The sequence below is a fragment of the Cimex lectularius genome, unplaced genomic scaffold, assembly GCF_000648675.2.
Source record: "Cimex lectularius strain Harlan isolate CLEC.00 unplaced genomic scaffold, Clec_2.1 scaffold36, whole genome shotgun sequence".
Lineage (NCBI taxonomy): Eukaryota > Metazoa > Arthropoda > Insecta > Hemiptera > Cimicidae > Cimex > Cimex lectularius.
The window spans coordinates 1,602,186-1,615,283 of record NW_019392648.1 but is presented as its reverse complement, the minus strand read 5'-3'; the positions used below and the strand labels follow the sequence as shown (position 1 = coordinate 1,615,283).

General features: G+C 33.7%; 3 protein-coding genes across 12 annotated transcripts in view; 1 reads left to right on the top strand and 2 right to left on the bottom strand.

The window, feature by feature from the left end:
- Positions 1 to 2,307, bottom strand: part of LOC106668409 (protein lap4) — a 119,213-nt gene extending 116,906 nt beyond the window's left edge. For 5 of the 9 annotated variants that reach the window (XR_002911003.1, XR_002911006.1, XR_002911005.1 and 2 more), the window contains exon 1: positions 1,922 to 2,307. Coding sequence is in view for 3 of the 9 variants with exons in the window: in XM_014397117.2 (XP_014252603.1) it covers positions 1,922 to 2,083 (162 nt within the window). In the remaining 6 variants the exon portion in view is untranslated. The remainder of the gene's footprint in view (positions 1 to 1,921) is intronic. The other 4 variants (XR_002911008.1, XM_014397117.2, XM_024230502.1 and 1 more) reach the window with 4 other exon arrangements.
- A 1,943-nt stretch (positions 2,308 to 4,250) lies between these two features.
- On the bottom strand, positions 4,251 to 9,206 carry LOC106668518 (protein phosphatase methylesterase 1). 2 transcript variants are annotated; one of them, XM_014397362.1, is made up of 9 exons: positions 8,876 to 9,206; positions 8,329 to 8,518; positions 5,613 to 5,722; positions 5,312 to 5,554; positions 5,133 to 5,198; positions 4,915 to 5,056; positions 4,656 to 4,830; positions 4,450 to 4,594; positions 4,251 to 4,386 (listed from the first exon to the last, which is right to left on the bottom strand). In XM_014397362.1, the coding sequence occupies exons 1-9, from the start codon at positions 8,965 to 8,967 to the stop codon at positions 4,368 to 4,370; spliced, it is 1,182 nt and encodes a 393-aa protein (XP_014252848.1). In that variant the 5' UTR covers positions 8,968 to 9,206; the 3' UTR covers positions 4,251 to 4,367. The 2 variants fall into 2 exon arrangements, with proteins under 2 accessions (XP_014252848.1, XP_014252849.1); XM_014397363.2 differs by lacking the exon at positions 8,876 to 9,206 and adding an exon at positions 8,592 to 8,760.
- A 1,935-nt stretch (positions 9,207 to 11,141) lies between these two features.
- On the top strand, positions 11,142 to 12,798 carry LOC106668522 (angiogenic factor with G patch and FHA domains 1). The gene has a single exon (XM_014397370.2). It carries the CDS (start codon positions 11,329 to 11,331, stop codon positions 12,757 to 12,759), a length of 1,431 nt encoding a protein of 476 aa, XP_014252856.1. The 5' UTR covers positions 11,142 to 11,328; the 3' UTR covers positions 12,760 to 12,798.
- Positions 12,799 to 13,098: the final 300 nt, after the last annotated feature.

Below are 13,098 nucleotides of genomic sequence, written 5' to 3'. Positions count from 1 at the left end.
AAAAATTGCAAAATTTCCTAACCTACTATTTATCTTAAACATTGAAATGTACAATTTTTCAGAATATTTTGTATCTCAAGTTTGACAATTTAAACTCCCTCTCCTCTCACCAAACCAAAAATTGGAAATTTTCTCTAACGACAATGTGTAAAAACACTGTTAATTTTTGTAGCCCACACATGGCAACCACCCCCAAGCCACCACCAAATTAGCAAATTTAACCTACACCCAAAAATTTTAAATTTTCAAAGCCATGGTTGGGGTAAATCAATTTTATTTCAATTGAAACATAACGCTAATAAATGGACCTTCTTCATTTACAACCACAATTTTCAAACATCCAACTTTAAAAAAATAAAACTGATAATTTTTGTAATTCTCACTGACAACCTGCAGCCCAAACTACCAAAAATTCGAAATTTAACACCAACTATTTCTATTAGACATTGAAATACTAATTTAACTGAAGATTTTGTATTGCAGGTTTGACAAATTTAACCTCCCTCTCCTAGACACCAAAAATTGCAAATTTTCACAGCCAAATGTTGCGGTGAGACAATTTTATTTCCATTGGAACATAATTTGGTAAACGGACTTTCTCAATTTATATCCACAATTTTCAAACATTAAACTTTAAAAAGAAAGATGAAAACGCTAATAATGTTTGTAACTCGCACTGACAACCTGCCCCTAAATCACCAAAAATTGCAAATTTAAACACCAACTATTTCCCTTAGACATTGAAATCTACAATTTTTCAGAATATTTGGAATTTGAGGTATGAGAAATTTAACCTCCCTCTTACACACCAAAAATTGCAATTTTCCCAGACGGATGTCGGGGTATAGCAAATTAAACATAACCCTCCTTCGTTTACATCAACAATTCTCAAACATTAACCTTTAGAACGGTAAAAACATTGTTAATTTTTGTTACTCCCACTTGACAGCCCACCCCGAAACAACCAAATTGCCAATCTTAAGCAGCAATGTCATTTCAGTTTAAACATAAACCTGGTAAATGGACCAACTCCATTTACATCCACAATTTTCAAACATCAAACTATACAAAAAACATTAAAACACTGATAATTTTTGTAAGTCACACTTACAACCTGCCCCCAAAACCAACAAAAATTGCAAATTTAAACACCAACTATTTCACTTATGACCACCAATGAGATATCCAACCTCCCATTACTATACAGTGCATAAAACCACTGTTAATATTTTGGAAATCACACTTGACAACCCACCCCTAAACCACCAAAAATTGCAAATTTAAACACCGACTATTTCTCTAAGACATTGAAATATACAAATTTTCAAAATATTTTGTATCTCAAGTTTGACAAATTTAACCTCCCCTTCCTTTCGCCAAACCAAAAATTGAAAATTTTCCCGGCCTATTGTCAGGGCAAATAATTTTATTTCAATTGAAACAATGGTAGATAAACGGGCCCTCTTCAGTTACACCCACTATGTACTATTAACTAAACGTTTGTACTTTTTTAAATTGTAACATTAATTTTTTTTAACAGATATTAAGTTCAAAAATGAACGTGTTTTAAGTTAAAATTAAACAGTAAACGGACATTTTTTATATTTTCGCCGGATACACAAGCGTTTTAGGCTGTGAGTAATAGCTTTCAGCAATGGAGCAACAGCAAGTTTGAAGGAACTGTCAAAACATAACTTTGACATGTAGTCGTTTTTTTTGTCTAAATTAAATACGATTTTTTATATTGAAATCCCCACATCTGGCCGATAAGCTAGAAAAGTCGGAAAGAAAAATTATTTTAAATGAATAAATTTTTTCTAGAAACGATTTTAATTATAACCTAACAAAAGGGTAAGGGTAAGGGTGAGAGTGTTTACGGGGGGGAGGGGATCGCAGACGATAGATTAGAACGAAAAATTACCTTCGGGAGATCCCGGATGTGGTTGGCGTCGAGGAGGAGTTCCTCCAGGCTCCTCGAGTACCTGAGAATATCCTCCGGGACGTTGGGCAAGGAGCAGTGACGCTTGTCAACGTATTCGACCTGGCGATTACATCCTTTGAAAATGGGAATGCAGCGGAACATGTTGGAAGGGCGGAGATGCGGCGAGACGATTCGGGTTCCGAACTCAGACTATTTGAGGCGGCCACTGCACCACATAATTCACTCCGGCACTGGGAATTGAAACGGGCTCAAAAGAAAAAAAACAACCAGATTCGGCCACTGCGTCGGGATCGGCGGCGAGGGCAGAACTACACCCAGTCCCTGTCGGTTTGAACGCGGGCAGCGACGAGACGGGACTGGTCCGTGACGTCACGGCCGCGCCCCCACTCGCCGGATCGGCACGCCACCTGTTGGCGACATCGAAAACCAAACATACCTCAAATTCCACCCGAGACCGCTAAGCCCGGTAAGTCCGTTAAGCACCTTTTTATTTGAATCTCTCACAAGAATCGTACAATTCAATTGTTAATAAATCAATACACAACAAAAATAGAAATAGAAAAATCATATACTATTAAAATCAAAATATATTTTTATTCACACAAATCATTAATAATAAACAATAATATTTACTCTTAATTTATTTTAATAATAGGCGAAAACCGTAAATCCCTGTAGTCTGTCAGTGATTTTCTTAAAAAACTTTTGGGACATTTTAATAACGAACCGCACCAAAAATTATGAATATGTTGACAAACGTGTGACAGAACCTGTTCACTCTCAGTTTAATTAAAAACGATGGTCCTGCTTTATTAAATTCGCGATTAATTATTTTTCAATAATGGTCTAGAAGTATATTTTAACACCGTTATGATTGTTTTCGATCAAATAACATCTTTCAATTAATTAATCTTTATGTAAGGTATTGGTTGCGATAAAAAAGTCCATGTCACGAGCGGGATTTGAACCCACGACCTTCGGCTAAATACGCTGCTGCTCTAACCACTGTCACAATAGCTCAAGTCTCACACTTCTGAATAATAAAGATTAATAAAATATAATACATTTTTTTAAAATGTACACACAAAATTTTGACGACCTTGTACAAAAACATGGTCACAAATAAGTCTAAATGTACACCAAAACTGATGGACTAAACCAATTTAAGTTTTTTTTTTTTGTTTTTTTTAATTAAATAACCAAACTTTTTTTCATGCCTATTATTTAATTTTTTATGTTTACTCTGATTTTCTTTTTTTGTAAAAACAACTCCAGCAGACAAAATAAAATCCATTTTTTCCCCTCTATCATGTTGTAACTTGAAAAACCAATCTATAAAATCACAGATTCATCCCAGACTTAAAGGACTTTTTCAGATTTCTTTTACAAATTTTCAGGCTTAAAAAGTAAAAAACAACAAATTACAAAAATAAAATAAAAATAAAATCATAGAGCTATATCCAGAGATATTAAAATATGATCTCCTAGCACAAAATAATAAAGATTTGAGGCCTAGGTAGTACGCAGTTCTGAAAACACGTTTTCTCTTTAATGGCTCCATACTCCATAGTGACTTGAGATAAAGTAAAGTAAAAAAATGGCACTTGTTCTTCCCAGTCCTTTAAAATGTAAAGAATGAACACTAACCACTTTTGGAACAATCAGAACAAAAATTTAAACAAAAAAAGAAAAACGAAACTGCGGTACACAATACTTCTACATACCAACTGCTAGCTTAAAGAAAGAAGTGAAGAAATAAAAATACATTCCATGGAAAAATTTTATTTTTTCAAATACTATTCAGCTGTTTTCTAGTTTTAAATTATTTGTTAATAATTAAAACAAACAAAAAATTAAATAAGTTTCTCACCTTTCTTTTCCTTACACATTCATTGTATACATATTTTTTCAAAATCAATTTACACTGTTCTGTGAATTATTGCAAGATTTCCCAATTTCTTCAACAAATACAAAAAAAGCATTGATCCATTTATAATTAACTGGTTTGTCACAGCTTTTCGTACTAGAAATTTGATCAATTTAATTAAGACCATTTGGAAATTTATAAAATATTTGATTGTATATAATTCATTAACAAAAGTAACATAAATATATACAATTTTTAACAATAAATAGCAATAAATTTTACCCATATAACCTTTATAGAAAAGACAAAACATAAAAACTATTTATTTAACTAACTCTAAGTTTTTGTTTTTGGCAAAAGGATTAACAGGAAAAATAATATGCATATGGGTAATACTGAACTGATTATTATTAAAATATTATTAAATAAGTACAAAATAAATACAATTATATTTATATTTTAAATATTATCATCGCTTTTTGTAACAGTATTATACTCTAGCTTAGTTGTTTTGGCTTATCCTTTTCATACTTTTGTCTCAACTTTCTTCACACCAATTTAACAACACGGCAATGGCCTGAAAAAAAGTTTGGTTATTTAATTGAAAAAAAAAAAGACTAATGTAATTATTATTATTTACCCAGAAATGTTACCCTTTGAAGTTGCAAATTTATTTCTAACAAGGTAAGTTGCTAAAACTTCAGCAACTGCTTCTGGAATATCTTCATGCACAGCGTGACCACACCTGCCACGGCTTTGTTCAAATGCGTGTATTTCGAATTTACCTGTAGAAGCAGAAATTAGACTATACGTTCGACTACAAATTGGGCTTCAAATTACTATTACCTTGCATTTGAGCTACAGTGAGATCTGTATCAAGGCGGTCCAAGCTGGCCAATAAAAGAAGCTTTTGAGCTTGACAAGATAGAAATAATTTTGATAATCCTTTAAACCACCCTGGCCAATGTGTTTCAGTTGTTCTCAAGTCTATCCTCCAGGTGTATTTTCCAGCAGCTTTATCCTGCAAAGTTTGAAACATATTGGTATATAATACCGCTAATACATACATATACACACAAAATCTGTAATATAAAACATTTCGTACTGGTGGTTTAAACTGAGCTTCTTCTTCCTCAGATATACTCTCAACACCAGCTGGATTGATAGGATTCATCTCAGGTGCTTCCGGACTTTCAGTACAAACACCAGTTTCCAATTCAGTGATGACAGATTTATTGGTCACCACACTATAAAACAAAAATATTTTCCCAATCAATACACACTAAGAGGTTCGTTAGACTGTTTGCTTTTCACTTTAATCACTTTTTGATCTGGCCTGGCATTGATATTCTGGCAGAATCAAGATTTTTAAGATGTCCGCTTTGCACACTTAAAAATAACAAAATTACTGTTAACATTTATTAAATTAATCTATATTTGCTTAGTCATAATTGACCAGATTAATTTATTTTATTTTAAAAAATAATACATTTAAAGCATACCTCCATCGAATTGCTTCCTCGATTGAATTGAAAGACTGAGGCCTTCCGCGCAAAATGTTTTGCATGGAGGACAATGCGCCCAGTGCAGTGCCTTCGACCACATCAATAATAACCAAACCAATGAGTGAGTTGAGGTTTGGATGGTGACCTGCATGGATTGCAATGCTACCACCAAGGCTGTGCCCGATGAGAACCACAGGTGTATTCTCCGGCAAGGAAGTGTTTATCACTTCAACAACATCACTATAAAACCACCAAGAAATTAATTTTGGTGGTATTCACACAAGTCGAACACACTCACTTGGCCAGTACATCAATAGATAACTCATTATCATTGGTTGTAAACGTGTCCCCATGCCCTCTAAGATCCACGGCCAAAACCTTGCATTCGACCATTTCATCAAGGGAAGCCTTAAAACAAGAAAAATGTATGTAAAATCAGGTCATTGTATTGTAACATATTTGTGTTTTTCAAAAATATGCAATACATAAAAGTTGATAAAACAAACAACAATTATTACAAATAGTAATATTACTGATTACAAACTAAGTTGTAAAATATTCATGTTCAAAACATTTTTACTTTTAATTCAAAGTGAAAGGCGAGTATTTTTATTCAAAATATTTTCCTACCACTTTTTCATATTTCAGTGAATTTGATTGTATTTGATGATACCACTTTTTTCGGATTCAAGAAAAACTAATCCTAATTCCACATCTCTTAACAAAATATGCTATCCTACTTAGAATGAAAAGGTGGTAATTTAAGGCCAATTCTGGATGCAAAGCATGTGTTATGCATAAACGTACAGCTTATATTAATGAGTAATTAAAATTGTTGACAAATAATTTCTGACTTGACAAAACTATGCAGTCTCCTTCAATTTCTCTGTGTGACATTTATTATGATATTCCATTTATTGTGGCTGACAAAAAGCAGGGTTTTTACTTTCACAACCATTTTATTTAGTTTGCAAACTAATTGCTCCAAATGCGAAGCAAGCTTGTTGCCAACTTTTTTCTTTTTGACTTTGAAGTGCATGTGTAGACATTGATCGTTTGTCTTGGGCTTCTTACAAAACATTTTAGTCACCAAGTTTCTTAAGATGCGTTATATTGGCATATGTCCCAATCATGACCAATAATACTTATAATGTATTAATAAAAAATGTTGCCCATTAAAAATTTAATCAGATCCCAAATTTATTTGTAAGTATTTCAGGAGAGCCAATTATTTTATTCAGATTCATCAAAAATAAGAATTTTACATTTAAAAAGCGTTTTGATCAATCACAAGGATTGGTAGCATATCCTGGCTCAAGTAAATTTGCAAGATTTCTTTTTAACGTCTGCGGGGTAATGAACCTATAGTTTGGTCCTTTCTGATAATTTTGTCTGTCAGACACATTTAACTTTTTGCCATCTTCAGTAGTTTTTCTGTGTGATCTTTAATTTTGTATAGCCAAAACAGCAAGGAAAAAAGTAACAAAATTACAATCTAACACTGCTTTCTATATAAAATGTAATTGTACGTTAGGGCTCTGTTAAACATTGGGGAAAACAACAAAATTACCCTTGTCTGGATAGAAGTACACACGGGGCAGAGAGACGACAAAGAGGCCTATAAATTGGCAAAGGAAAGTTTGATGAGGACACCTATCGGTCCTGAACTCTTCTGTGGCATACCAACCTGCCAAAAATGTAGATCCATCAAACAAACAATGGATTAAAAATAAGTCCTCTGTTCAATGGGAAGAGTCCAAGACAGGCATGTGAAAAAGTTCATAAAAGGACCATCGCAGAAACTATGTGTAGAACTACTAAATCTAGAACAAGTTAGCACTAGAATAATAGTCAGACTGCTAGATGGAAACTGCAATGTATGTATGTACGTATAGACTCAGGGTGGCAGAAACAAGCCTCTACAGATTTGCCAGGAAGAAGAAGAGATAAGTGGAACATGTTCTCTGTTGGTGCGAAGGCTTATGTAGCTTGGTCCTCAACAATACACAAGAGAGTCGTTGTAAAAGCTTTGGGATTGGTTAAAAGCCTTAAGCTTACTAAGGAGTTCTAGACTACAATTGAAATTTACAATAAGGCAATACTGGTCTAGGTGTGGAGGTCAGAAATGAGTCCTAATTCATCAAGGAACTTGATTGGTAGGTCCAGTTTCAGTGGTTAAATTCCTTTTACGGTTGGATGTTGATTTCAAAACACTTCTACAGACTGGTTTAGCGCCACAGCTTGTCATTAGGTGTCTCTTCTGCTTCTTTGCAAAATCTGCAAGTGCTGGGTTGTATTATACCAATATTCTACAGATGCCCATTCAGTCTGCAGTGTCCTTTTACGAATCCTGACACGATTGGTTTTCCCTGTTGCATTCTGTTGTTTCTTTCCTTCCAAAAATTGCTATAAGTTTGTGGATTGTTCATGTCAAATTAGTGAATTACATTGTTTCCTCATTTTCATTTAGTCCTTTATCTAAGGTACTCATTGATAGTGTGAACCCCTATGCGACAAAGCGCTCTGGATTTTTCAGCAGTATAGGAGCCCTTTCCTTGCAAGGGCATTCACTCTCTCACTGCCCTTTACTCAATGTCCTGGGACCCAAAAGAGGATGACGCATGACGCACCTTAAGCAATAATCCTTATACTCTAGAACAGAGATAGTGTTGACAACTCTGAAATTTGTTGGAACGTAGAATGATGTGGACAGAAGACGAATCGGTGAGAGGGAATTATATTAGCATCTAGGATTGAAGTGTAGTTTTTATGAGTATATTTGATTATCTGTATTCATCCTAGTTTAACATTCACTATTTCCTGTTGGTAACAGCCAGGCTATGTTGTTAATAGGATCAGAATGATGTGGATATATGTGGAATGTGTGGAATGATCAAGGTATAGAAACCTCACAGACCTCAGAACATTTTAGAATTGGGGGAATGCTTAAAATTTTTGTATAAAATAAAGTCACTTTATACATTATTTTTTTCAATCGGATTCAAAATACTTACCACAAGTAAAGACCATGACAGGGCTGAAAATCCACCGCCGTGGATCAGAACAAGTGCTGGGCCTGTGTCTCCCTTAATGTAGACTCTAAACGTGTTGCCGTTTATTTCTAAATCCTTCTTTTCATCGAAAAATTTCTCCCACGTTATCGGTGAATAATCGGCTCGCCCTTTAACACTGCTTCTTTTCACCCTGGAACCAGAAAATTAAATGTTACTATCACCCGAAAAGAAAAAAGAAAAGGCGAGCTTAAAAAAAAAATTGCCTCATCGACTTATAAAAAGTCCTGGGGAACATTCTACTCTAAAGATGTGAAAACATTCAAAACTCATCCATCCGAAGCATTACGTATCAAGAGGCTTAAGGATCACTCGACCAAAACAAATACATAAACAAACAAAAAATAAACAAAAGCTCTATCCAACCAAATGGTTTACATATTTACAAATGAATTGTCAAATATTTTTGATGGCATTACACCTTTTTTTTTATATAACTACAGCATTATTTTGTTTTATTATAGTAAAATAATTTATTAAAGTTATTTACATTGGAAATTTGCCTCTTTCTCTGGGTAACCCAGGGCCCGGAGATCGTAAAAAAGGCGACCGGGTAATAAGAGATTTTTGGAAAGACGACATCCCTTCAAAGGCAAATTCACTCAACAAAAAGAAACTGTGGGCAATTTAATGGCGTCAATCCGCTATTTAGTGATTACCAATCATTAGCGTACGACCGAGAAAGTACTAACTACTAACACTACTGACGAGTAACGACAAACATCGCAATGGTGAATTACAGCAACGCGACCAGTGCTGTAATTCCTAAGCTGACTCTACTAAAAACTCTTTCTCTATCTACACCACACACAATACTAATATTTTAAATTGAAATCTATTGTATATATTGCAAACAGATTATTTGATCTATTGTTTATAAATGACAATATTCGCTTACAAAAAGTGGAATAAAACTACATTATATGGCTATAGACAATGAGTTTCAAATGTTTCTCACTTTCTGCAAAGCCCGTGGAGGGAGATGTAATTGTTTATTTAAAAGGCAGCAAGCCCTTTTACAAAATAATATACAATATAGCAGCACTGCTTGTTACAACACAAAATAAAATTACAATTAATTAAGGTTTTTTAGTTGAGATAAAAAAGTCAATGGCACGAGCGGGATTCGAACCCACACAATAAAATGTTTTTAAAGCAATAATACAGCAAAAAGTTATCAAAAAATGTATTAAAAAAGTGCATATAATGCAATATATAAAATATTGACTAATACCTTAGCCTGAATTTACAGGTAATAAAAATCCACAACTATATGAACTTGTGTATTGTAATTGCACCATGGCTACATACTAAAAATATTGAACATATCTGAGGAAAGATACCCTAAAATTCTTGTCAAATATATTATGAAAGAAAACTTGCACTGGTTTAAAAAACTAAAAGACCAGATAAATTTGCATGAGAGATTAATGCTATTCTTTATATTTTAATTTTAAATCATTAGTAGACTCATCTTGACAGTTAACAGAGCTAAAGAGCCTGTCTTAAGTTTAAAAAATGTATTTATGAATACTGTACATTGTAAATTAAATAAATACTAATAAATAAAATAACAAAATAGAAATCCTCAAATATGCCACATAATATGGACTTAAAACCTCTCAAATATGCATTAATCTATGTACTAAAAAACCCTAAAATTATGCACTAGAAATAATTTAACTAATTTTTTTAACATGAACTGTTGTGAAATAAACAGTATTTTATATCACATGGTTTGATTTAAAATACAACTGAATGTCCAAATTGTTCTGTGTACTAAAGATGGTCTTATCACTTAACAGGCTACGTTCTATTTGTTTTGAAAGTTTATTAACATAGTTTTTGATATATTTATTTTATATTTTTTTTATTATTTTAAAATACAACCAAATGTCAATTTTTGTGGAGTAAAAATCGTTTTATCACAGGCCCACATCTGTGTTTTTTTGTAAGTTGATTTACAGTTTTGGAATTTTTATTTCACACTATTTACTTTAAAATACAACTGAATGTCCAAATTGTTCTGTGTAGTAAAAATTGTCTTATCACTTTTCATTCTATTTGTTTTGGAAGTTTATTGTCATAGTTTTTGAAATCTTTATTTTATACCTTTTAATTATTTTAAAATACAACCAATTGTATATTTTTTTGTGTGGAGTAAAAATCGTTTTACTACTTGACAGACCCACAGTCTATGACTTTTGTAAACTTATATCCTTATTTTATTCTGTTTTATTATTTTAAAATACAATCAAATGTCTTTTTTGTGGAGTTAAAACTGTTTTATCACTTAACAGGCTACGGTCTATCAGTTTTGTAAGTTTATTTTTATTGTTTTTATATCTTTATTATCACTGATTGATTATTTTAAAATACAACCAAATGTCAATTTTTTGTGAGAGAAAATTATTTTATCACTTGAAATACCTACAGTCTATGAGTTTTGTAAGTAAGTCTATTTTCACTCTGTTTTAATGTAAAAATTGTTTTATCACTTGTCACGGTCAATCAGTTTGTAAGTTTATTTTTACTGTTACTGTTTTTATATCTTTATTTTCACTGTTTGATTATTTTAAAATACAACCAAATGTCAATGTTTTGTGTGGAATGAAAATCGTTTTATCATTTAACAGGCCACAGTCTATGTGTTATGGAAGTTTATTTTCAAAGTTTTTGATATCGTTAATTTATTATCTTTAATTATAATACAACCGAATGTTCAAACGTTCTGTGGAGTAAAATCATTTCATTACGTCACATGGCCATAGACCAAGAAGTCATTTGCTACACACTACTAAAAAAAAATCATATTCTGTAACTTACGCTGAGGCTATATGTTTGTTATAAATGAAATTGTTGTTGCTCTTGGTGTCTCAAAAATCATCTAATGGGGCTTGATCCGGTTTGAATGCCTCTGCCTTTGTTTATGAAATATCAAAGATGGAAATTTCGAAATACTTCGACACGGAGAGCATCGACGGTGATGTTAAATTCAAATTGCGCACCCTTCTCGACAACTTGGAAGAGCTTAAAGCTTTGGACGAGCTGGTCTACTACAAATTCCTTCTGGCCCTTTGCAGGCTGAGCAGGAAAACTGCCGACGCATCGACGCAGTACGAAGAGCAGACGGAAAAGGCGAGCAACTGGGGCAACGACATCGTCAGCGAGGTGAAAGCCATAGCGGAGCAGTCTGTCAGCCAGTCTGGATTCGTTTTCGACAGGCAGAGTGGGTCTTATTACAACGAAACTGAAAAGTGTTTTTATATTCCAGATTATAAACTCTACTATTACCACCAAACTGGAGCATATTACTATTACGACGAAGAGTCGCAGAGTCTCAAGTTCTATTCTTCCGTGAACTTAGATGATGTACAGACTTACATTCCAAAAGCGCAGGCATCTGACGCCAAAAAGGGCGAAAGTGAGAAAGAAGATGGAGAATGCTCGGATTCGGAGGATCAAGAACAAAAACCAGTTGTCATAGAATCCGGACCTAAATCGTTCAAGCCCGATATTAGTAAACACGTAGCACCGAGCATTCGGTTTATCGTAAAAACGACTGAGCTTAAAAATTTACCAGTGGGTAAATTATTTATTTTAACGAGACTAGGTGGGACCCTCGGGAGAGAGGGAAAACACGATATTCTCATACCTGACCGCAATGTGAGCAAATTACATTCTAGATTTTTTTATAGCCTCGAAGACGACGGATTCAATTATAAAATTGTGGATCTTGGCAGTAGAAACGGAACTTACATCGACGGCGTCCGACTCTCCGATTCTCTTACCAAAAGTGCACCGACGAGTTTAAATCACGGTAATGTTCTTACTGTTGGCTGTACCGACCTTTTGTGTCACATACACGAAGGAGACAAAACTTGCTCGGAATGCGAACCAAATTTGGTATCTAAGAAACCGAACATTCATAGGAATATTAAGGAACAACACCAGTTTGAACAAAAACAACTCAGGAAAAAATTCGGCCTGTCAAAGGGCCATATCGATTACAAAGCCGACGGCAAATACGAAGACCGTTCTGAGCACAGGAGGAAGACGGAGGGCTCGTCGCACGACAGCGAAAAAACAGAAATAGCATCTGTCGATTTTGCCATTAACGAAAAGAACAAAGGTTTCAAACTTCTAGAGAAAATGGGATGGAAAGAGGGCAAAACGCTAGGCAAAGAGGACAGTAAAGGATTGCTAGAGCCTATTAACATTCATCCAAGAGGTAAACGAGGCCTTGGCGCTTCTCAAGATATCACCGATATAAATGTAGTTGAAAAATCAAAGAAGGGACGTTCAAAAGAAGATATCCTTACTAAAACTAGAAAAAGATACTATAATGAATCTATCGATGTAGACCCAGACTGAAAATAAATGTACACTTTTCTCTTAATAATAAATTTTTTTTAAATTAAAAAAAGTCTCGAATTCCTTCATGTAAAAAGAAAACTTAAAAAACCTCAAATATATTTTCTTTCAGAATCAAAGTAGTTGCCAAATTAAACTTTCTTTGTTAAACCAACAACCAAAGGGAATCTGCAAACTATCAACTATCAACAGATTTAATTATAATTATTTGATTCGTAATGTTGTGATACATTATGCATATTTTTTTTAACACTTGAACTTCGTAAGATGCATGTGTGTTGTGGGCGCAGACTTTTCTATTTTCTAAATGTTACTCCACTTCACCTGCTACACAATTCC

Excerpts from the sequence above, each read along its gene's own strand:
- LOC106668518 (XM_014397362.1), bottom strand. The coding sequence starts at position 8,967 with ATGTCGTCTTTCCAAAAATCTCTTATTACCCGGTCGCCTTTTTTACGA. Across the intron at positions 5,723-8,328 it reads TGTCATGGTCTTTACTTGTG|GCTTCCCTTGATGAAATGGT; the intron begins GTAAGTATTTTG and ends TCTTGTTTTAAG. Across the intron at positions 5,555-5,612 it reads TCTATTGATGTACTGGCCAA|TGATGTTGTTGAAGTGATAA; the intron begins GTGAGTGTGTTC and ends GTGGTTTTATAG.
- LOC106668522 (XM_014397370.2), top strand. The coding sequence starts at position 11,329 with ATGGAAATTTCGAAATACTTCGACACGGAGAGCATCGACGGTGATGTT.